Below are 24,708 nucleotides of genomic sequence, written 5' to 3'. Positions count from 1 at the left end.
GGAGCCACTTTAGAAATCTGACTGGCATGCAGAGGGATACCAAACTGAGTTCACCTGGTTCCTGCCCCTGAAAACCACTAATGTCTGTTAGAGACACAGACACAAACACAAAGGAGTCTTTGGGCTCTGTAAGGTGCACCGAGGGGAGGGAGGACGGGGCAGCTGGGCCAGAGCACTTTTTCGGCTTGGTCATTCTGTGCTCTGGAAACTGCCGGGACTGTGATTTGCAGAGAGACGGTGGCCCGGGAGGAGGGATGTGTGTATCCGAAGGAGAGGCAGCAGGGAGCGAGTGTTCATTCTGAAGGAGCAGGGAGCCTGGGCAGGGGTCCCTGGGAGGAAGAGGGTGGGTGGGTTTGAGGCAGCTTCAAGAGGCGTCCTTTGCAGGGTGTGGGTGGGAGGCCAGGGGGAGAAGGAAGAGGAAGGACCAAAGTGGCACCGGCATCCTCTGCCACCTGTGGGTCTCTCATCCCTGGAGGCTCCGGTGGGCCCATGAGAAGGGCTCATGCTGTCTTCATCCCATCAGTTCTTGAACTTGCTCAGCCCCAGCTGGGCCCCTGCCGTCAGGCTTCTCCCCAGCACTTGCGGGACAGACACCACCACCCGAGACCAACCCACCGATCTCCCGCTCTTCCCTTCACTTCCTGCTCTGTGTCACTTGTTGAATATTAACGCAGCAAGAAGTTAGAAATACACCAATATTTCTGCTTTGTGAGGAGAAGGGAGAAGGAGCTTAGACAGCTGGGAATCAAAACAGCCAACGTGTACTCAGCACGTCCTGTCCCAGCAGTAGGGACACAGTGCCCCGGCTTTGCCGATGCATGACTTCTTGTCCCCGTTTCAGATCCTCCCTGAGGCTCACAGAGGTGAGGCTGCTCATGACAGACCCAGAATTCTTACCCGGGCCCACCGGCTCCCAACCTGTGCTCTTAAATCAGTGCATCTCCAGCCTGGGGAGCAAGAAAGGTCTGTTCTGCAGCTGCTCTGGCCTGGCCTGTGCATGTGGGCCAGGCGGCTGCCCGTTTTCACAACCTCTACCTGAACAAACCCCAGTGAGCCTCTCTGTGCCAGGCCCAGGGACCGCAGGGGACGAGACTTGTCTCCTTCCAGAGCAACGGATGGGGAGACCATTTCCAGCTGGGGAACCAGCAGAACTGAGCAGAGCAGAGGCGAGAGCCTCACAGAGGGAGTGGGGTCGGGGGAGCCAAGGAGTTCAGGGATTGGGGTGCAGGGCCAGGGGTCGGCCAGAGGCCAGTGAGCGTATTCTAGAAAAGGCACTTGTCAGCAGTGAGGAAAGAACCTGAGGGAATAGGAGGAGGACACAAGATATGCCAGTTAGGGGGGTGGGACCCAGACAGCCTGAACTTGGCCATGGGGCTTGGCCATGGGTTGGACAGAAGAGGCTGGGAAAGGGAACAGACTCCCAGGCTCTGGCTCTGTCCTGGGGGCCATGTGCTTGGTGAGCCGACAAGGGGTGTCACCCCACCCCCACCTTGGCCTCAGCACAAGGGACATGAGGAAACCCCTCCCGCGTGTGAAGGTACAAGACCGCTGCTCATTTGGGGCTGAGAGAGGGAAGGGAGAAGTGTCTTCTCTTGTTATGAAACATGACAAAATGGGGAAGGGAGACTCACCCACTGTCCCACCCAAGCACAGGATTGTCATTCTTCTGTTCCATTCTTTGTTAACGTGTTTCTTTACGTTTCTTTTTCTCTTTTTAAAAAAAAATTTTTAACATTTATTTATTTTTGAGAAAGAGAGAGACAGAGTGCAAGCAGGGAAGGGGCAGAGAGAGGAGAGGGGGACACAGAATCCGAAGCGGGCTCAGTGCTGACAGTAGATAGCCCAACGCGGGGCTGGAAACCATGAACCCTGAGATCATGACCTGAGCCAAAGTCATATGCTTAACCAACTGAGCCACCCAGGTGCCCCAAAAAGTGTTTCTTTTCTGTGCTCCTTCCTGTCTTGGCCATAGAGTTCTGATATGTCTGCTTTAAGGTGGCACTTAGGTACAACTGTCAACCTGGAAAGCCCCAAGGCACCTGCCCTCCCTGTCAGAGTCCCCCTTGTTCCTGTCACTCCTGCACATCCAAGACTGGCCAGCAGGACAGCAGGAGCTCGCCCCACTCACTGTTGACAGCAAAGGCTCCAGGGAGAAGGAACCGGCTGCTCAGCCACCCAAGCCTGAGCAGGGGTGACAGAGAGGGGCAGCCACTGGAAGCTTTGGGGGTTTGTGTCTGCAGGAGGACCCAGTCCCCACAGCTGGAATAATTTGGGGTGTTTTTAACAGCTTTATTGAGGTATAATTTACATACCATATAATCCATCCATTTTAAATCTACAATTCAATGATCTTAGTGCAGTCGCCACCATAAACCCAGTTGTAGAACATTTCCATCACCTCCAAAAGTTGTCTCCTGGCCCTTTGCAGTCCGTCTCTGTCCCCACTCCCAGCCCCAGACAATCACTCATCTTTCTGTCTTGCAGATTTGCACCCCCCTTGCCTTTTCTGGTATTTCATAAATGGATGGTATTTCATATAAATGGAATCATATAATCAGTATATTTTTGAAACTCACCCATGAGCACCTGTTGCACCTCACCCCCTTTCTTCCTGCCGAATACTGTTCCGTTGTGCATGGCGTGCCTTTTTTTGTTTATCCAGTCACCTGTGGACGGACATCAGGATTCTTTCTGGTTTTTGGCTATGATGAATAATGCCGCAGCGAACCTTCACTTCTAGGTTTTTGGGTGGTCTATGTTTTCATGTCTCATAAGAGTGGAATTGCTGGGTCATACAAAAGTTTATATTTAATTTTTTCACCAACTGCCAAACTTTTCCACAGCCGCCACCCTCCTTCCTCGCAGTAGGGTTTGTGGGTCTCATCTTCTCTTCAGCCTTGCCAACACAGGTTACTCTCTGCCTTTGAGATTCCTGCTGCCCTAGTGCGTGTCGGTGAGGTGGTGTCTCATTGGGGTGGGGATATCCATGTCTCTAATGGCCAGGGATACCATACATCTGCTTGTGTGCTCCAGGTGTTTTATAGTTTGTACAGTTTCTCTGGAGAAATGTCTGTTCAGATCTGTGCCTCATTTATTACATTGGGTGTCTTCACACTAACGGTACTTTATATATTCTGGATACAAGTCCTTTATCAGACATGCTCAGTAACCGTGTTCTCCCAGGCCGTGGCTTCCATTTTCATTTTCGTGAGAGTGTCTCTTGAAGGGCAGAAGTTTTTATTGTAATGAAGTCCTATTGATCATTTTCTCTTCTAGATCCTGCTTCTGATTTCACATGTAATCTTTGCCGCATCTAAGATCACAACAAGCTTCCCTTATATTTTCTTCTTAAAATTGTTGTAGGGTTGGGGCACCTGGGTGGCTCAGTCGGTTAAGCGTCTGACCTCAGCTCAGGTCATGATCTCAGTTTGTGGGTTCGAGCCCTGCATCAGGCTCTGTGCTGACAGCTCAGAGCCTGGATCCTGCTTCCAATTCTGTGTCTCCCTCTCTCTCTGACCCTCCCCTGCTCATACTGTCTATCTCTGTCTCAAAAATAAACATTAAAAAAAAGCGTTCTAGGGTTAGCGCTTATACTCGAGTCCTCAAATCCATTCTTTGTTAACTTTTATGCGTGATATTACATAAACGCCCAACTTTGTTCTTTTGCATGTGGATTTCCAGTTGTCCCAGAACCATTGTTGAAAAGACTCTCCTTTCTCCATTGAATTTGCCTCTGTCAAAAATCAGTTGACTGTAAATGTAAGAGTTTTTTCTTCTGAACTCTCAGTTGTTCCATTGATCTATCGACACACCAGTATAATACCACACTGCCTTTATTACTAGAGCTTTATCCTAAGTCCTAAAATTGGGAAGGTAAGCCCTTGAATTTTGTTACGTTTCAAAATCATTTTGGTTCTTCTGGGTCCTTTACATTCCCATATAAATCTTGGGATCAGATTATCTTTTTCTGGAAAAAAAAAAAGTCATCTGGGAAGTTGATAGGGGTTGTGTTGCATCTATACATTCCTTCTAAGATGGAAGAATTACCATCTTGACAGTATTGAGTCCTCCAAACCATGAACATGGAATGTCTCTTCATTTATTATATATTTTTAATCTTTTCTCAGCAATGATTTATAGATTTCGGTATACAAGTATTGCAATTTTTTTGTTTTTATTTCTAAGTATTTATTCTTTTGATGTTGCTATAACTGGAATTTTCTTAATTTCATTTTCGGCTTCTTTGTTGCTAGCATGTTGACTTTCGCACATTGGTTTTGTGTCTCATCCCCTTGTAGGTCAGTACTTTTGTGAGTTAGAGCCACCTATAGTGCCAACCAAGAGAATCAGAGGCTCCTCCGAGAGCCTGCTGCAGGGGCCTTCTGCCCAAGCACGTCCAAGAATAAAGGTCACTTTACTAAAGGGTGGTGCATAAGCTCTTAAGCAACTCCAGTGAAAGTTTTTCCTTAAAACAACTGAAATCCACATCCCTGTACCCTCTGCCCACTGGTCTGGGTCTGCTCTCTGAGACGACCCCTTTCTTGAGACAAGACTGCATCCATCAGGCCCCTTCATTGTAGCTCCAGTGCAGAGACCAGACAGCCCTCCCTGGCCTGTTCATTGCAGGGCCCAGTGGGGCCACAACTTCCTGTCACCTGAATGTCATGGTCCCCTTTACTGCAGCCAAGCCCTGCACTGCTTTCTCAGTGGCCACATGATACCTTATCCCCCAAAATATGCTTTTATGTCAAAGGAGAGATGGAGCTTTGACGGATTTTAATGTTGCATATCTACTAATCTCTCTAGAACTTTTGGTAGGTTCCCTCAAATGGCAGAGGAACAGAGATAAATGGCACTCGCTCTAGGCTTACATTTAGAACTTTCTGAGCTCAGTGCTGCTGTGAATTTCTCTCAATCACAGTGTAAGTTCCTGGTATAATAGCTCCCCAAGCTGGGAATGATGGTATGGTGTGCAACAATAAATAACGACTCACGGTGAGAAAAATTACTGTCCTTCAAAGTATCTCCTAGTCTGTCTAGTTATGGCCAGAGAAAATCTGTTAGTGCTGGTATGTCTATATTACTCTCTTTAAACTCTGTTAATCCACCCCCACCCCTACTCCCCAGTTTCTAAATGAAGAGCAAACCTTGGGAAAGAGCATAATTTAATAATACTTTGTTTTTCATTGCATATCATTTATGGCAAGTGGTACTGGTTTTCCATTTACAGTAGTATTGTGAAATTGCCTTTCAAAATAAAGTAAAACAACTTGCGCTGGTGAGAAAAAGTATTCTCTAGAGGTGGTACAAAGCCAGCCAAGGCGAAGGTGGTTTGGGATGTCCATCATGTGGGATACACTGGGGTGGTGCCATGAACTTGCTCCGTGATCCTGCCCAAGCGTGTCCCCTCCCTACCCCCACCCCCAGAGTTGCCGTGCCCTTCCATGGCGGCGTGTGACTGTGGACACTGACCATGTGTGCTCGTGCCCTCCTGCAGGTGCGGCGGGCTGGGGCTGGTGCTGGCCAGTGCGGGCTTCGGCATGCTGACGGCACCCATCATCGATCTGCACAACCAGAAAGGCTACTTCCTGCACCACATCATTTTTGCCTGCTGCACGCTCATCTGCATCATCTGCATCCTCCTGCTGCCTGAGAGCAGGAACCAGAGCCTGCCCGAGAACATCTCCAATGGGGAGCACTACACACGGCAGCCGCTCCTGCCGCACAAGAAGGGGGAGCAGCCCCTCCTGCTCACCAACGCCGAGCTCAAGGACTACTCTGGCCTCCACGACGCGGCCACCGCGGGGGATGGGCTGCCGGAGAATGCCACGGCCAACGGCATGAAGTCCATGTAGCTCTCAGCATGGCCTTCCCTGAAGGGGGGCGCTGTGGGCTCCAAGGGTTTGGGGCTGTTTGGGCACAGGTTTACAGACCAAGGACCGAACACGTGGCTGGGGGCAGGGAAACCCAATTCTGCTGCTGATGCCACAGATGGTAAGACTGTCAACTGGTGTGGGGAAACTCTGTCTTTCCAAGACTCTAAGGACCGTGTTTGAAGAAGCAGACTCTTTGGAAATAACCCTTTGGACTTTCTTTTCTGCCATGAAATGTTTGTATTTATTTTGGTCATTTTTACAAGAAGCACTTTATTCCCTTTTCCTCTGATCTCGAAACGGAACCACCTCCTTCGGAAGAGGGACACGGCCACCAAGGAGGACGCTGTAGGCAACCAGCGCAGCGGTCCTGGAGGTTACACGCCATCGTTGCCCAGCACCCCACAGAGGAGCCAGGGGTCGCTCCCTCTGGGCCCGCTCCCCCCAAGGCCGCCTGCCTGTGTGCAGACTGACTGGTCGTGGAGCATCTCCATGACCACATTGTAGACAGAGTGAAATGTAAATGATTAGGTTTTTGCTAGAGAGTCTGTGTATGGTTTTTAAAGGGTTTTTGTGTGTGTGTGTGTCTGTGAGGTAAGAGCTTCTGTTCCATGTGTTGGGGGAAAGCAGCTCCCAGATGTCATTAAAACCAGCTTAGTCTTCCTTCAGGATCATCCTTTCGTACTTGACGCTGGAAGGTGTCTGGGGAAAAGTTTGGACATTTCACCAGAAATCCTAAACAATGAGTGGTACTACGGCCACAGTTCGCTGACGCAGGCTTGCCTGGCCAAGCTCACGACAAGCAACAGTGTGGAGACGTGAGACATGTTAACATGATCAGGAATCCTTCCCGGGTTTGGCTCCAGCAGGAAAGCGCCCCATTCACACTCAGCTTCTTGGCCAGCGCAACTTGAAAACACGCTACTCTCTGAACTGAAAACCACTAGGGACATAACTGAAACAGACGCCTGAGGCAAACCCACAGGAGCGAGGGGTGCTCTCCCAGACACAGCCCGTCACCCACATCTCGAGCACACACCACCGCGTAGAGATCACCAGCCCGGACGACTGTCAGCTCTCACTGACCTCACGCTGAGAGACTGCGAAGCCTGTGGGAGCCGCTGCCCCCTCCAGCCTGCCTTTGCCTGCTTCCTGCTTCCTGTCACTTCCGTCAGCACAGAGGGGGGCTTAGGGCAAGGAGTGGGAATCTCACAGGTGGGTCCACCTGACCTCCAGCCTCTTTAAAGCATCAAGACCAGTGGAGAGAAAGCAATAACTCACCAAAGTTCAACACCCATCCCCGATAGCCAAGGGTTTTCATTGTGTTCCTCATTTTTGTCCCAGACAGTGAAGGCTTCTTCCTGCCTTTCCAGGTCAGGCTTCCTCCGCCTGTCTGGGGGTACTTCAGAGGAACCTTGGAGGGCCTCCTCAAGGACACCCAGGGGGCCACTAGGAAACAACACTGGCGCAGGCAGGCACTGCCTTGTAGCAACACAGGCACCCGATTTTTTGGACAGCCTGGGTTCTTTCTAGAATTGTCCACCTCTGCACTCTGTGACATATGTCTTTGCTGTGAGCTGTGTTCTTCCAGGGAACTTGTGGCCTCGAGTCTGTGAAGCAACTAGGTGACTTCCAGCTGACAGCTGCTAGAACTCAAAAGGGCCAGAAAAGAGATTGCTATAACTTCCCCTTCTCCCTTTCCAGCTTTCCACCTGGCCTATTCTCAGTCCACCCACCTCTCTCCTCCAAAACTGCTAGACCCCAGTAGGAGCCCTCAGATGTGATAAAAACATTGCTGGGGAGGTGAGCAGACTTGCAGGCATGCGTGATTCCAGGGAGTCAACTGCACTGTGTCTGACTCATCACTAGTGCCTGGGGTGTCCAGCCTGCCTGCAAAGGAGGCCACCTGGGAAGCAGGCTGCCTGGGAAGGAAAGCCATCTGGGAAGGAGGCTGCCTGGGAAGGAGGCCATCTGGGAAGGAAGGCCACCTGGATGGAGGCCGCCTGGGAAGAAGGCTGCCTGGGAAGGAGGCCGCCTGGGAAGGAGGCCACCTGGGAAGGAAGCTACCTGGGAAGGAGGGCCTCCTGGGAACGAAGGGCGCCTAGCAGTCTCTTCCCATTTCTACCTGCTCTGAGCCCAGCTCACCCAGGCCTTCCTTCATGTCGGTTAAGTCACTTTTGTTCCATGTTTCAATGTTAGTCTGCATTCACCTTAATTTAAAAAGAACTTTCTTTACATCTGTGCAGCCTTCACGTGCCAAACTTGTGACATACCTTTTGCCTTTTTTAGAGTACTTGCTACGAAGCCACCTGGCAGCAAGACCCATTAAGTCCAGGACACAACGTGTGCAGCAGTCAGGCCACAGGGCAGCTGGGGAGGCGGGAAGGAGCCAGTGAGGTCCCTGGGGCTGCTCCTGGCCAGGTACATGTCTGCATCCCTCACCCCAGCCCCGGGACACCTTGCAGTGCTGGGACAGCCCCCTTGCTGTCCTGCAGGACTCGAGCGTGTTCTCTCGCTGGTCACGTAGACCTTCTGTAAGAAATGTACTGAAGCTGTCATGTGCTGCCAGTAATCTCTATCCAGGAAGGCAGAGGCGAGGCACAGCACAAAGTCCTGTTGCTTGGTCTCTGAGCTCCATCCTACGTGACAACTACAAAAACTAGTCCAGCAGAGACAGCACTGTCGCTTCAGCGATCGGGACTAACTCATCATCCACTAGAAGAGAAGCTAGCGTGAGGACTGGGCTCTTGGGACCAAAGTCTGGCAGATGTGAAGGAGGCTGTCTTGCCAACAATCAGTGAGGTCTCAGCAAAGAGGTCCCACAGCTTTTCTCTCCCAGCAGCCTCAGGGTCGGGCTGAGCTCCTGTCCTGTTGCTGGTTCAGCTTAGGGATTTCTGAAGCTCTTGAGGAATGCCTTTAGGAAACGGAGCCAAAGCAGAAAAGCTTCCGTGTGGGCTGAGCACTGGGAATTCCCGTACCAAGTGAGCAAGGCAGCAGGGGCCCACCGGAGCCTGATCCATCTCTGCATGGGTGGGGGCTGAGGCCACCAGCTCCCTGGCACCTGTCAGTAGTGTTTGGACTCCTCGGTCCTGTTTCCTTCGTCGTTAGTGAGGAAACACTTCTCAGGCACCTGCTATTCAAGTCCGCCCTCCCCACCACCCCCACCCCCCACTGCCCGGGGAGACATCCCAAGGTACATGCTCCAGCTCTCCTCCTCCTCTGCCACCCACTCGTGCATCCTGCTATCCTATCAGGGAGCTGTGATCCCCTTTCAATAAAAGTTATGCACAAATGTGAACACTTGAGACAGGGCTGGATATTTCATTTTTTTCTTTTCCAGAAGTCAACAAGAACACCACATGCACTAAATATTAGCACCCAAGACAAATAGGAAACAGTTTTAAATGCTTTGTTTTCTAAAAGAGTATAATCACTTTCAACTAGGGAAAAGGGGCTGGTAAGTTGGTTTCGCCACAGAACAGAAAGAGAGCAAAAATAAACCTCGTAAAGGAAGTAATTGCACTCAAACATTAACACTTCCTAGAGCCAAACAAGAAATGACTGAAGTGCCATTAAATGAACCGTGTGACCATCGCATCGCCCAGCCCCTAGGTGGCGCGCAGGTGCACGCACATGCTGGGGGAGCCTACACTTCAACTCTTTTAAAGGACACCTCACTTTAATGTATTGTGTGTTTTGGAAAAGCAGTACAGTGTGTTATGTCTAGTGGGGAATACTTCCCTCTGTCCTTCCTGCAACCCCAACATTTGAGGTTTCTCTGTAAGAACCGTGTTACTGTACATGTCGACCGGGATTACTCTGGAGGTGCTCATTCATAGCACAAGCCTAAATCGGGTTCTGAACTGTCGTTCAAAGCTAAGCGTCTGCATGATGTCACATCTGTTGTACCTTTGGGGAAAATTTGTATGTAAATGTACAGAAATAAAAATGTTGCCCCATTAACAAATTTCCACTGGAATGTCTTCCCTACCTCATCTGATGGTATCCAATGAAGGGCATTTCACAACCATTGACTACAAAGTAATAAAAACTCTACCTGTTTATGCAGCTCTCACTGTCCCTACTTCAGCGCCTCTGTAAACCGAGTCTTTACTCTCACCCTGAGGGGACAGCGGGTGGCCTCTTACCTCGCTTGCAGGGTCCTAGTCTTAAAAGGCAGGCAGAGGCAGAGATTGGAGTAAACACAAACTGTTCACTTAGTGATATTCTCAAACCACCTGAGAAACGGGAGCCATCAGGAAATTGGAGAGTTCTTTTCTCTTGTGTGTCAATGTCCTATTCTGTGGCCTGACAGTCCCTAGAGAGGTCAAGAAATGACTCTCTTACACTGTGATTCTGGGAGGAAAGACTGATAACCCAAACTCTCTTTAATGTAGTATTTTTTAACAAGAAAACACTTTCTTTAATAAAGTATTTATACCAAACTCTTCTCTCCATATCCGATTTTGTGTTACTTACTCTTCTTAGAGAGGGGCCCACCGTGCTTGCAACCTACCATGTGGCCGAGGCCTTCGACATTAGCACAGGAAGTCTGCAAAGGAGGCAAGTGTCTTAAACCCCAGATCGGCTCCTCTCAAGTGCCTTTATGTCCTGGCCAGAGTGTACCCACCCCTGGTTGCCTACTAGCTCAGTACGAGACTTTTGCCACTGCATGAAACATGTTACAGGGCCCTCAACTATCTGCCTCTAGCAACAAAAGGGGTCCACATGGACCCTGAAGATTAGAAAATCCTTTGCCAGGGGTCCTCAACCCTGCCTCTGCAGAGCAACATTGTGGGGAGCTTTCCAACTCCACCAAAACCTGGGCCGCAGGCCATCTGAACCTCTGGGGAAGGTCAGGCATGGGCAATCTGTGAAGGCCACCCCCAGGGATTCAGATGTGAAGCTGGGGTTAGGAGCCACTGACCCATGAAATACTTGGATTTTAGAAAAGAGTGTGAAAGAAAATGTGTAGTGTGGGAAACTAGAAAGTCCGGAATCCACTACACGTGGCAGGCAGGAAAGGGCTACAGATCAAAGGTAGCCAAAGCAGGTTCTTAGGACTTGGGAGAAAAGAAAGTGATAGCAAGAAGAGCAAGGAGGAACTAAAGCATTTGGATCCATAAAAATGAAGTGGATAAATACAATAACTGACATCTAAATTGTGAGGGCACTCACAGAGTCTGCAAAACATGTAGGTGTACTTAATCCTAACAACAACCCAGTCAAGGCAGAGATTATTCTTGATTTACAGGTGAGGAAACAGGGCCCAGAGAAGTTAGAACTTCACCCAGTCCCTAAATCCAGTGAGCAGTGTGAGGCAGGACTGGACCCAGGCCCAAGGGAGAACACAGCAGGAGGAGCCATGCTGGGAAAAGGCTCAGCCAGAATGGGACAGGAAGAACATAACGTGAAGCACGAAGACTTATTACCTTAATTCTAATTGGGAATGTACACAGCAGGGTCGTAACTAATTTACCTCCTTCCTAAATTATCAGTTCCAACAAAATCCCTTTTTATTTTATTTTTAAAAAAATTTTTTTAACATTTATTCATTTTTGAGAGATGGAAAGAGACAGAGCATGAGTTGGGGAGGGGCAGAGAGAGAGAGGGAGACACAGAATCCGAAGCAAGCTCCAGGCTCTGAGCTGTCAGCACAGAGCCTGATGTGGGGCTCGATCCCACGGACCGTGAGATCATGACCTGAGCCGAAGTTGGACACTTAACCAACTGAGCCACCGAAGGGGCCCCAAAATCCCATTTTTTACCCCAGCTCCCTAGTACTGAGCGGTCACAAGGGGAACCCCACCTGCCCATTTTGCTTTTCTCCTCCCCCAAGCTGATCAATTGTAGCCTTTGGCCCACAAGCTGGTGAGGGGGAAGAAGGAAAGTTAGGAAGATTAACCCTTTAAAAACAAAACGTCAACACATACATGAACCTAATGACAAACAGTGAAATTCAATCCATTTATTTAAATGTACATTGTACATAAGTTACAAATCCTCACTTCTGCCACTCTGCCTAGAACTTTTCCGGAAAAGCCTCCATTTCTTCCTTGATCCTGTTTTCTACAAGTAATGCGAAGTTACTGTCCGTGTTTTGAAGGTTATAGCTGACAAACACTTGTTTGTTGGTCTTCCTGGCTAAAAAGAGAAAACATTGGCACAGACGTGACTGAAAAGCCTGGAGGCTGTGTGCACCTCACACCTACCTCACAGCAGAGAGATGCCTGGGACAAGACAGCGAGGTCGCAGGGAGAGAAGGTGGATCTAATCTGTAATGCTCTTCCCCAGCAGCGGCCACAAATGCAGACTACAGTCATTGAGACCCCCTCCTGCTCTCTGCCACAGTGGTTCTCCAAGCATGGCCCCACCTCAGCAGCAGCACCTGAGAGCTTGTTAGAGCTGCAGATTCTCAGGCCCCCATCCCGGAAGCAGGGAGTGGGGCCAGCAACCTGCTTCACAAGCCCTCCAGGGGATCCAAGCGCTAATCCACTATTCTACTTAAAAAGTTGGTTTGGTTTCTTTGTGGATTTTTTTTTCACTTTTTTAAAATACAGATAATACCAAAGTATTTAAAATACTTAATTTCTCCTTCAGTACCACCCTCTCTACCAATTCCAGTCTTTTCCCAGGGATAATCCTGGGGCTACATTTCTGTACATTTATATAACACACACTTACATGCACATATTGTGTGCATATACACACAAATGTAGGACTTTCAATTTGATGTTGAAGAGACATTTTGACCCTTTCTACAGAACCAACAGTTGGGATGTACTGCTCCAACTACAAAAATCAAGCACAGTCACATGCCCAGAATCAGAAAGACCTATCCTGAAGGCAATTCAGGCAGTAAGCCTAAACCAGTTAAATATCGACCACACCAGTGATGATGCCTCCTCACTCAACCTGGCCTCACCACACACACAGGGCAAGTGCAAACTCCTACTCCCCACAGAGACACCCACCCGCCCTCCCCCAGCCCACAGACATCAGATGACCATGCCAGCCCTGTCATCAAAGGTGAAAACACGGTGAGGTGAGGTGAGGTGAGGTGAGGTGAGGTGAGGTGAGGTGAGGTTGGCATCTGTCAAGTCACAGCCCACTCGGCCTACTCTTGTTCAGTGGCAGGAAATTCCTTGTCCCCAGAAGGGGGTGGGGGGGGGGGGCAATCACTCTACTTGCTCAGACAGGCTCTTACAGGGAGCAAAACTATCTGCCTGCACTGTTCACCCAGCAGACCCAGCTGTGCCCTCTGTGCTGCACAGAATAAGGGTGTCCCCATGCACACCAAAGCCCTCCAATGCTTCTGGGGTTACTCTGAACCCACTAGCTCTTCTCTTTTTCTACTTCCTTTCATCCTCCATATAAGATACCGTTTCAGGGAGCGCCTGGGTGGCTCAGTCAGTTAAGCATCCAACTTCGGCTCAGGTCATGACCTCACAGTTTGAGTTCAAGCCCCATGTTGGGCTCCACACTGACAGCTCAGAGCCTGGAGCCTGCTTCAGATTCTGCCTCCCTCTCTCTCTCTGCCCCTCCCCGCTCATGCTGTGTCTCTCTCTCTCTCAAAAATAAATAAACATTTAAAAAAGTTAAAAACAAACAAACAAACAAAAAAAGATACTGTTTCAGGATGCTTCTCTCTTCTCATTACCCCTCTACACAAGCAATGTATTTTCAACGGGAGGGTCCAGACCTAAGCTCGAGATGACCAGAACAGGGAAGGGCAGTGCTGGACAGCCCCCTGGTGACCCCAGCACCAGTGCATCACCAGACCCAGCCACATCATACCACTGACTTTTCCAGCTTTTTCTGTGTGCCTGTCCTTGCTGGGACTCAGGACTCAGGACTGCCAGGTTTTGCTGATAACAAGGCAGGAGGGACCTTTCGTTAATATCTGAGTTTAATAATAAGTTGGCGAGGACTTATTTTGTCTATGTTCTGTCACAATTTATACAGATTATTATAAATTGATGGAAACCACATAGGAAAAATATTTGTTATAATTTGCACAAAACGAAAAAAAAATAATAGTTTGTTGCATACAAACTGCTCCTAGGCTTTCATCTCAAGGGTACCCTTGGGCCCATCTTACTTTATTGGCATAAACAATTTATTCGTGGCACAGCAAACAAGCCCCCGCCATCCTCTACCAGAATCCGTCTCTCACACTGGGGTGATCCTATAAACATGAACACTCTCCCACGTCTTCGTCTGACCAGGCAGGGCATGCAATGGTCTATACGATATTACGTGTGTCAGCCCTTCAACGCTGGTAAACACAGAGTGATGCACGTAGAAGCCAAGGGGCATCTTGTCGTCAACTAACTTCACGTGGTTCAGAAAAAAAATAGTATCAACACAGGGAATGAGAGCAACTGGGAATCTAGGCGAAGGCTAAGCAGAAATTCCCTGTATCTTTGGGGCAAATTTTCTGTAAATGTAAAATTACTTCCTAATGACAAGTTACCAGAACTTACTAGTTTGGTTACTAGCGCACACTAGTTAGTAGCCAGGTTTCTCTAAAAAGGTACAGATGTTCCTAAAATGCCACAGCTGCCCTGGTGGTTGGCCCTCCTCACACACAGAACTCAGAGTGGCAAGTCTAGAATGACCAGTCCTCACCCCGCCCCCTCCTCCCCCACCCCCCCTCCAGTGTGTGGCTGTGCTGTTCACCCAGTTGCCTCCCTGAGTGACCAGAATATAAACTTCCACTAAGCAGGGATAGGTTGATAGAAATGTCAGTGCCACTAAACCAGAAGCTTCTTAAAGTCAGGACCCAGACCTCAGCCACTGTACACCCCAGCACCAGGACATGGGGCCCCATAATGGGCTCTGGAACCGAACTGACAGGGAGCACTGGTGAACACGATGCCCGAGGAGGAGACAGAGGTTGCCCGGCTGTCCCATGTCTCCAGGTGCGCTGGGAGACGTGGCGACTGAGCACTGGCAGAGGGCAGAACACATACCATCCTGACCCCAACTACCTGGGTATTTCCAGAAAGTATGTGTTTGGGGCCCGGGAGAGGGTGGCGCTTTTAACCTCTCGTTCTTGCTCACCACCCTCCATGCCACACTCAGGTCAGGCCAGCCTCCCCTCTTACGATCTCTGAACAAGGACAATCCCTCCTGTGCAGTGCTGGCAGGCGGCTGCCCGGGGTCTCCTGAGTCACCAGGCGGCTACCCGGAGCCACTGCCTGATAGGTACCGTGGGCACCACTCACACTCTCCTCCCACAAGGAGGTAATGTGTTTACAGGAGGGAACTGAATCACCTTGTCATTCATCAGCTTGCACAGCAGCCAAGGCATGACGTGGGAGGCCCTTAAGAACATGCTGGCCCTGAGACAGTGGTCATGGTCAAGGGCATGGACAAGCCCTCCTTAAAGAAGACATCTGTGCTCATCTCTCAATACAAGGATTCTTTCCTTCTAAAGTCACCGGCCTCATGGTTCCATTAAACAGCGAGGTCCCCACCCAGCTGCTCCTGCAGCACCAGCCGTGGGCACGTACCTAAGCGCTGGGCAAGGCCAGAGGAGGTCGTATCAGAAGTGTCTCCGAGGAGGGAGGTAGACACGGGGATGGAATCCTAAAAAGAAACAAAGAAAACAATGCTGCTTCTCCATCGGCCAAACTTCTGTAGCTTCTGACTCATCCTTCCTGGCAATAGCAGGTTCTGGTAGGTTAGACACTTTTACCAAGAGGAGGAAGGTCTGGCATCTGTGTCAACAGCCAGGTCGGTTAACCCTCTACTGTATGTGATGTCACAGAGCTAGGACAGACGAAGAGCAGTCACTTGAAGCTGGCATCACAGTGCTGTTAATAAGCTATAAGACTTACTTTACACAAAAGGCTTGTTTTAGGGTTGGAAGCCCCAAAGCATGCTGAAGGGCAACATTACCACCAAGAGATCATTAAGGGCACAGAGGAAAGCTCGTCACAGAGTCTGGGTGCCACTGCTACCAGGTCCCTCTAGCCCGCAAGTCAGGCATCAACAGAGAAGGCAGGACGCCAATCTCCTCATCCAGACCTGTAAGAGAGCACACGGCTCCATGCCCCTGAAGGGATCTACGCTCTTCAAGGTCAACAAGGGCCCTATGAGTTTGCAAAAGGACATCAGTCATCAGGGTCCAAATAACGAATAAAGGAACATCAGATTATGTTTGGCCAATCCTCATTTCAGATAAGAAGCAATAAAACTAAAGATAAATAAATGTGGCCCTTCTGAAATTTAGAAGAAATCTTACTTCCAATTACTTTGGGGTTTTGCTTGTTTGTTTATTTTGAGAGAGAGAGAGAGAGAGAGAGAGAGAGAGAGAGAAAGTGGGAGGGAAGGAGGGAGGGAGGGAGAGAGAGAGAGACAGAGAGAGAGAATCCCAAGCAGGCTCCACACTGTCAGCCCAAAGTTCAATGAGGGGCTCAAACTCATAAACCAGGAGATCATGACCTGAGCCGAAATCAAGAGACGAACGCTTAACTGACTGAGCCACCCAGGCGCCCCATCCAATGACTTTTGGAAGTAACTCCCCTTACCATTAAACTTCCTACCTAGCTTAGGAGAAAAAAAATTACTAACTTATAATATGGTCAAACTTACTTCTATCAAAATATTAGACTTCTAAAAGAAACAGCCTCAGTACAGAGGCAAGATTTTTAAAAGAATAAGCTTCTGCCACCAAAGGCTCTGGGGTGCCTTTGCCCATCCCCCCACACTGTCCAGGTAGAGACAGGTGAACTGAACAAACACCTGCTGTGTGCCAGATACTGTGAGTAAAGCATGGATCAGAGACTGCTCTTTGTCTCCTAGGGGTTCAAAGTCACTTCAAAAGGAGAGAGAACTTGTTCAGGTCTATAAGAGATGATCAAAAACACAGGGTAAGAACAAAAGCATTTACTGCAAGCTTTTTTGTTGAAAAGATAACAAAAACATGATCTTAATGAATATGCTGTTTACAAAGTTCAAGTTCAACATTCAGCTCTATGCTAATAGTATCTAAACTCTAGAAAATCCACCTTAACAAGGTGGTCATTTCCCACCAAAAACAAAACTAAAAACTCCATATTGTTACCCTTAGTACTTCGTTATTTCCAAAATCATACTGCACCCAACTGGTCTCCCAGGCACACATAGGCCTAGACAGTTTTACTGTGGATGGGGCACCAAGTGGGCCCAACACATGCTAAATTACCTGAGCAAATAGGGCCCCATGTCCCCTTTTCCCTGGTCTCAGGCCAGCCTCCATCATGTTGGGGGAATCTGTATCACCCTTGTTCTAAAGCCTCTCGTGGTGCCACAAACAGACCACGTGGGGCCAGCTGGAAGAAAAGCAGGGCATGTGATTCTGTTCTAGATGGTCTTGTCTTGCGTGTAGGGGTAGAGGGGAAAGGGAGGAGGGAGGAGACATCACAGACCCTTTGGTGCCATCCTCCGTGAATGGGCCAACAACCTTTTCCTAGGAAGGGCCAGAGGGTAAATCGTTTAGGTTTTTGTTGTTGTTGTTGCTTTTTTTAAATGTTTCTATTTATTTTTGACAGTGAGAGAAACAAAGCACGAGTGGGGGAGGGGCAGAGAGAGAGGGAGACAGAATTTGAAGCAGGTTCCAGGCTCTGAGCTGTCAGCACAGGGCCCGATGAGGGGCTAGAACTCATAAACCACGAGATCATGACCTGAGCTGAAGTCTGACACTTTACCGACTGAGCCACCCAGGCGACCCTAAATCATTTAGTTTTTTATGGAGAAGGTCCAGTTGTAACTGTTTGATGCTGCTATCAAATTACAAAAGCTCTGACAGACATTAGTGAATGGATGGGCAGATCTACGTTCCAATAAAACTTTGTTACAAAAGTAGACTGGCAGCAGGCCAGCCTGTAGGTCCTGGTTTGCCAAGCCCTATTCCACAGAAATCCTGTGTTTCCTGCTGTAAGCTATGGTCTACACTTCTCTCCGGTTGGCTGGGTGCTCTGTTCCTGAAGGACAATGTACAGGTACACAAGGCGGCCAATAAGTGGGGAATGAACTTCTGACAGGTCTGGTAACTGAGACTGGCCCCTTTTCCTTTTCCTACCTGATCTTCATGGAATGTGAGTTTCCATTTGAGGAATACACCCTTCTAGGAACTATGACTACCAAATGGTCAGACTGCCAAACTGCACCAAAGCAGCCCACAGGAGGAATCCTGAAATTGACTCAAGGAAGCAATGCCTGGTTTTACTAATGAGCAGTCCTGGGCCCCATGTGACCCACAGCCTAACCCACTGTCTATGACTATAGCCTTAGGACTATGAAAGAAGGAGGTTCCAGGGCACCACAAGCTCCAAACACACCACCGTATCCATCACCCTGTGCCCCCGCAGACCCTCTACCTCTCCCCTCCAATGAAAGAAGACATGGAACTGCCACCTGCCCAAAGGCCCAGCTGCGGGTACCCACCAGAAAAGAAATCAAAGAAAACCCACCCAGGAAAAGAACAGCAAGAAGGGAAAGGGCAGAAGAAGGACACTATGTGAAGACATCCAGAGGTCCCATTCAGAGGCTGTCTCCTTCCCGAAGCCTTGCCCAGGTCCTGCCTGATGGCTCTCTCCTCTGATTGCCCACCACCCCAAGGGCCCCTTAGAGATTACAATCCTTACAGTCTGCCAGGCTGCAGGTTACTACTGGTAGCCCTCCCTAGCAAACCCAGAGTTCCTCCAGGGGGGCCTCATTGTTTCATTCAGCAATGATTTAATGAGCAGCTTGCCAGGCTACTCCTAAACCAGACAAACCTCACCTCCACCATGGATACTGACAATAAACTGCAGAGGAAGCAACACTGGGGCATGCCCATGTACTAAAGCAGGGAGGAAGGCAGTAGCAGGGGAGCTCTACCAGGTAGCAGAGCCTAAAGGGTTACTGTAAAGTCTCTGACCTGTACTCTGAGGTTACCTCTTGAAAGGTCTGCGGCAGAAGGATGACAGTATCTGATTGCCGTCTGCTGCCCTGCAGGGAACTAGCCACATGGCAGTGTTGTGGGCTGAACTGTGTCCTCCAAAAAGAAAAGTCCACATCCTAACCCTTAGCACTTGTGAATGTGACTTTACTGGAAATAGGGTCTTTGCAGAGATGTAAGTTAAGATGAGGTCATAATGGAATAGGGTGGACCCTTAATCTATTATGACTGGGGTCTTTACAAGAAAACACACAGAGAAACACACAGAGAAGATGGCCAGTGACACCACAGGCAGAGATCTGAGTGATGAAGCCACAAGCCAAGGAATGCCAGGATTGCCCCCAACACCAGAAGATGGGAGAGGCATGGGAAGATTTCTCCCTACGAGCCATCAGAAGGAACCAGCCCTGCCGACACCTTGACTTTGGACTTCTGGCCTCCAGAACTGTGAGGGAATAGATCTTGGTTGGTTTAAGCCCCCCAGTTTGTGGCACTTTGTCACAGCAGCTCTAAGAAATGAACACAAACAGCAAAGGGGGAATCAGGCTAGGAGGAAAGGAGATGCTGCGGGCTTCACCGAGGGCAGGCTGGAAAGGAGGTGAGAGGTGTGTAAGCAACCTTTTAGGCAACCAACTTGAACAATGGAAACCTGAGTAAGATAGAAAGGCCCACAGTGCCCTCCAACCCCTTGGCTGAATATAAACAGGCCCATTAGGTGACCCACCTCAAAATATCCTTAAGTCCTAGCTGACCAATGGGTGGGTTACTTACACTTGGGCACAGGTGTTGGAGAAGTAAATAAAGTACGCCAAAGATGGCCAAAGGAACTAAAACAAACTCTGGTCTCTTGCTTAGAGACCCCTCCTCCAGGTTCTTCTTCCTTTGCTGTGTGCACAAAAACCCCCACAGATATGGAAGCTCGCGGCTATAAATTACCCTCCTCACTTGCATTCCGGGCTCAGACCTTTGGAGAAACAGTCTCCTCTGAGAACACTGGTGTGAAATAATTATCTCCAATCCACAAAGATCTCCTAGTGCCGCTTGGTTTTTCCGCCAGGGTTCCAGCCTGGTTCCGTAACACAGGTACCAAAAAAGGAAAATTCCATTAGAACCCACACCCCCTTAACTACAGCCCCTCACCACTGCCTCCAGGCAGTCTCTCCCTTGCTGTCCTTCCCCCAGCTCCCTTGTGGTGTATTCAATAAACTTCTACCTCCTTTGTTCTGCCTTGGGTGAATTCTTTCACTGACCCAGCCAGGCCAGCAGGGTGGTTGGATTCCCCCTATGTGTTGATGGACGGCAGTGCCTACAGATTCACTGACACTCGCCATGGGGAGAGTGGGAGAGTAATCAAGGTTCGAATGGAGTTTCCACAACAACAGATGGGCTGGCTGTGAAAGAAGCAGGTCTGAGGGAAGAGGTTAAGAGTTAGGTCTTACTTTCCTAAAGAAAACATCCAGATAGCCAACAGGCACATGAAAAGATGCTCAATGTCACTCCTCATCAGGGAAATACAAATCAAAACCACACTCAGATATCACCTCACTCCAGTCAGAGTGGCTAAAATGAACAAATCAGGAGACTATAGATGCTGGAGAGGATGTGGAGAAACGGGAACCCTCTTGCACTGTTGGTGGGAATGCAAACTGGTGCAGCCGCTCTGGAAAACAGTGTGGAGGTTCCTCAAAAAATTAAAAATAAATCTAACCTATGACCCAGCAATAGCACTGCTAGGAATTTACCCAAGGAATACAGGGGTGCTGATGCACAGCAGCACTTTCAACAATAGCCAAATTATGGAAAGAACCTAAATGTCCATCAACTGACGAATGGATAAAGATGTGGTTTATATATACAACGCAATACTACTTGGCAATGAGAAAGAATGAAATCTGGCCACTTGTAGCAACATGGATGGAACTCAAGAGTGTTATAAGGGAAATAAGTCAGGCAGAGAAAGACAGATACCCTATGTTTTCACTCATATGTGGATCCTGAGAAATTCAACAGAAGACCAAGGGGGAGAAGAAGGAGGGAAAAAAGTTACAGAGAGGAAAGGAGGCAAACCATAAGAGACTCTTTTAAATACTGAGAATAAACTGAGGGTTGATGGGGGTTGGGGGGTAAGTGGGTGATGGGCATTGAGGAGGGCACCTGTTGGGATGAGCACTGGGTATTGCATGGAAACCAATTTGACAATAAATTTCATATTTTAAAAAAAAGCAGCACCTTAGAAGTAGCGGGGGGGGGGGTGTTGGGCGGGGAGGAAGGAGTTGGATCTTAAAATATGTCTAGTGTGAGATGCCTATCAGATTTTCAGGTCGAGACACAGGAGTCCGAGGTCTGTACTGGAAACAAAGAAAATTAGGTGTGTTCAATACAGAGATGGCAGGAAAACTAAGAGGTGGATACCATCCTCCGGGAGGGGGAGTGTGACCAGACAGAAGTCCCACGACAAAGCCCTGAACATTCCAACTACTGAGCGGGGCTCGAGGAGCCAGCAGAGGGGCGCCCGCCTTAAAGATAGAGGAGGAAGGGATCGGCGGGGATCGCCTGGGGGCCCACGCCAGGCCGACGGCATTCGGCTCCCCACGGATGGTGCAGGCCAGAACCCCGGTTCCTTAAGACATCACAGGAAGAGTTCCGGAGAGCCCCGAGGCCCCCTGGGCCCAGGAAAGACTGAGGGCACAAGTAGGGAACCACAACCCCCACTATTCCGGGCGGGCACCAGGCGCGTGCCTGGACCCTCAGTCACGTGCCTGGACCCTCAGTCACCTTGCCTCCCAGCCCCCGCCCCCATACCCGCCCGACCCCTCGCACCCCAACCTTCCACGCCTGCCGGCATTCCCAGTACTTCCCCAAGCCTCCGCCCCCTCCCGACCCGCACTCACGTAGCGATTGCACATGGCCACCGCGAGGTTGCGCAGGTGAGGCGTGGCCCCCACCCACAGGAAAAGCGAGTCCGTCAGCCGCATGACGTGGAAGTGGACGAGCTGCTCCCACAGCCTCGCGCTGAAGTTGTGCAGGGAGACGTCCCCGCCAGCGGCGGCCGGCGGCCCGTCCATGCCGCCCGGCGGGCCCACGCCCGCAAACGCCGAGACTCCGGTCCCGCTGCCGTCGTCGGCCGGGCCAGACCCAAGCAAGCGAGCGACGAGAGGTCGAGCGCGCTTTCGCTTTCGGTCCGGGGGAGAAGGCGGGGCTAGCCCGGGACGTAGGCGGGGCCGGGAGTGGGCGGGGGCGGGCGGCTAGAAAACGCCGAGTAGGCCGGGCCCTGGCTGCGCTGCCCGCCGGCCTCTCCCGGCGACCGGGTCTACTGAAAACCCGCGGTCCTCAGCAGCAGGGGCTGGGCGGGTGTCCGGCGGTGACCTTAGGGAGTCTGCGGGCGCCTGGCAGAACCCGCCCTTGCTTGTTCCTTCCCTCCTTCACCCCAATTAGTGTTCGATGAGTAGCATTCAAGGGCTGGAGCTAACTGCCTCGTCTTCCCAAGTCCTGACTCACAGCCCTTCGGAGACAACCGCTTTTAAATTAGTGCCTTAAGCGCTCATAGCGCAGCCGCCTCCCCTCACACCGTCTTAGGTTTGGTTTACCAAAATCCTCCTCCCCTAGCAGCCCTGTACCTTCAGGGAAGCCTTGAATGCAGCTAGGCTTTGAGAAAGGCAGCAATATTGGGAGAAAGCCTCTAAAAGTTGAGTCAACTAAATTGGCAGGAGGCTGGGCTGGAATTCTTGACTGAACTCAGACCCCCTGAGGTTTGTAGTCTTGGGCAAGCCTGGGCCTTGGGGTGACCTTTTAACCTTTCTGAGACTCAGCTTCCTCATAGGCAAAACGAAAATAAGAATAGGTAACTTTCAGAGGAGTAGAAAGCATGAGTCTCTATGTAGGAAGCACCATCAGTGGTGGCCATTATAACGCCTGCTAAAGAACCCGTTAATTGGACATTGCAGAGTTGAAATAAGGAAGCCTGCAATATAAGAGAATGTTTATGGTAAAAGCAAGCAGGACCCATTTTGTCAGATTCTGTTACAATAGGCCCTTGGGTTTTACATCAAAACTATCAGAGTCCAGGGGTGCCTGGGTGGCTCAGTCGGTTGGGCTTCCGACTTCAGCTCAGGTCAGGATCTCGAGGCCAGTGAGTTCGAGCCCCGCGTCGGGCTCTGTGCTGACAGCTCAGAGCCTGGAACCTGTTTCGGATTCTGGGTCTCCCTCTCTCTCTGACCCACCCCGTTCATGCTCTATCTCTCTCTGTCTCAAAAATAAATAAATGTTAAAAAAAATTAAAAATAAAAAAAATAAAACTATCAGAGTCCTACTTTTTAAATCTCTAATAGGTCTCAGTTGACTAAATTGAAATTTAAAAGGTTAAGTACTGGGGTGCCTGGGTGGCCCAGTGGTTTAAGCATCTGACTTCTGTTCAGGTCATGGTCTCAGAGGGCCTGAGTTTGAGCCCCCATTGGGCTCTCTGCTATCAGCATAGAGCCTGCTTCAGATCCTCTGTCTCATTCTCTCTGCCCCTCCCCTGCATGCCCTCTCTCTCTCAAAAATAAGTAAACGTTAAAAAAAATAAAAGATTAAGTATTTTTACAGGTCTATTCTATTTGCTAATTAGCAATGATGCACTATAATAGTTAACTTTCAGGTCAATTTTTTAAACAGCTTTATTAAGATATAATTGACATACAATAACTACCCATATTTAAAGTGTATATGTTGAAGTTTTGATACATGTACAACCAGTGAAACCATGGCTACAATCAAGATAGTGAACATGTCCATCAGCCCCGGAGGTTTCCCCAAGCCCCTCTTTAATCCTTCCTGCTGCCCATGACCACTAATCTGCATTTTGTCACTACAGATTAGTTTGAATTTTCGAGAGTTTTAGATAAATGGAATCATAGAGTATGTACAATTATTTTTGTCTGCCTTTTCACTCACCATAGTTACTTTGAGATCCATCCATTGTTGTGTGTATCAATAGTTCATTTCTTTTTATTGCTGAGCAGTATTCCATCGTATGGTCACACCACTCTTTGTTTATTCCTTCACACACTGATGCTCATTTAGGCTGTTTCCAGTTTGGGGCTATTACACTAAAGCCGTTACCCATATGCTTTCACTTCTCATATATAAAGACCTAGGAGTAGAATGGTTGTATCATATAGTAGCTGTATGTGTAACCTTTTAAGAACCTGACAAACTGTTTTCCATAGTGATTATACCATTGTACATTCCCATCTGTGTATGGAGTTCTAGGTCCTCCACATCCCCATCAAACAGCAAGGACCATGCCAACTACTTGATATAATCAAGATTGTTCATTTTAGTCATTCTAAGTGGCATGTAGTGGTATCTCATTATGGTTTTAATTTGCATTTCCTTAATTACTAATGGACCTCAGTTTATACTTCACGCCATGCACAAAAACAAACTCAGAGTGGTTCATAGACCTAAACATAAAATTTAAAACTATAAAACTTCCAGAGGAAAATGTAAGAGGAAACCTTTGTGACCTTTAATTAGACAAAGATTTCATAGATACAAGAAAGCATCATGAAAGAAAGCAAGATCCATAAAAGAACAAATTGGTAAATGGAACCAATGGAGCAGATGATCTCACCACATCTCACCTCTAACACCCTCTAATGCTTCATCCCCTAGACAACAAACAATTTTTAAAATGAGAATTTATATCTAAGGAATCCAGAAGAACTGTCTGGAGAAATTGGGCAACTAGTTAATAGCCTATTGCCTCGATGCTCTCCTCCACACGCACCCAGCACAGGTGGAAGAGAACCCCTCTCTGCACCCACGTCAGGGTATTGAGCACCCCTGGGAAAACCACCTGACCCAGCAGATGAGGGTCACAGTCAGCCATGGCCCTCAACATCAGTTGCCCCTCAAACATTA

At 49.2% G+C, this 24,708-nt stretch overlaps 2 protein-coding genes across 6 annotated transcripts in view; one reads left to right on the top strand and one right to left on the bottom strand.

Moving 5' to 3' along the window:
• The window catches only part of SLC22A23 (solute carrier family 22 member 23), a 181,714-nt gene extending 171,773 nt beyond the window's left edge, over window positions 1-9,941 (top strand). For all 4 annotated transcript variants that reach the window (XM_053223076.1, XM_053223077.1, XM_015073554.3 and 1 more), the window contains one exon: window positions 5,498-9,941. In XM_053223076.1, coding sequence (XP_053079051.1) covers window positions 5,498-5,855 — 358 coding nt within the window. In that variant the 3' untranslated portion in view covers window positions 5,856-9,941. The remainder of the gene's footprint in view (window positions 1-5,497) is intronic.
• A 1,885-nt stretch (window positions 9,942-11,826) lies between these two features.
• Window positions 11,827-22,008, bottom strand: PSMG4 (proteasome assembly chaperone 4). Of its 2 annotated transcripts, XM_027040191.2 has the most exons (4): window positions 21,696-22,008; window positions 15,577-15,650; window positions 15,392-15,467; window positions 11,956-12,017 (listed from the first exon to the last, which is right to left on the bottom strand). In XM_027040191.2, exons 1-3 carry the CDS (start codon window positions 21,867-21,869, stop codon window positions 15,392-15,394), a joined length of 324 nt encoding a protein of 107 aa, XP_026895992.1. In that variant the 5' UTR covers window positions 21,870-22,008; the 3' UTR covers window positions 11,956-12,017. The 2 variants fall into 2 exon arrangements, with proteins under 2 accessions (XP_026895991.1, XP_026895992.1); XM_027040190.2 differs by lacking the exon at window positions 15,577-15,650 and having other exon boundaries at window positions 11,827-12,017; window positions 21,696-21,989.
• Between the last annotated feature and the right edge of the window lie 2,700 nt (window positions 22,009-24,708).

This window comes from Acinonyx jubatus, chromosome B2 (assembly GCF_027475565.1).
Source record: "Acinonyx jubatus isolate Ajub_Pintada_27869175 chromosome B2, VMU_Ajub_asm_v1.0, whole genome shotgun sequence".
NCBI lineage: Eukaryota > Metazoa > Chordata > Mammalia > Carnivora > Felidae > Acinonyx > Acinonyx jubatus.
The sequence above is the reverse complement of the archived record's forward strand: the minus strand, read 5'-3'. Positions and strand labels throughout refer to the sequence as shown.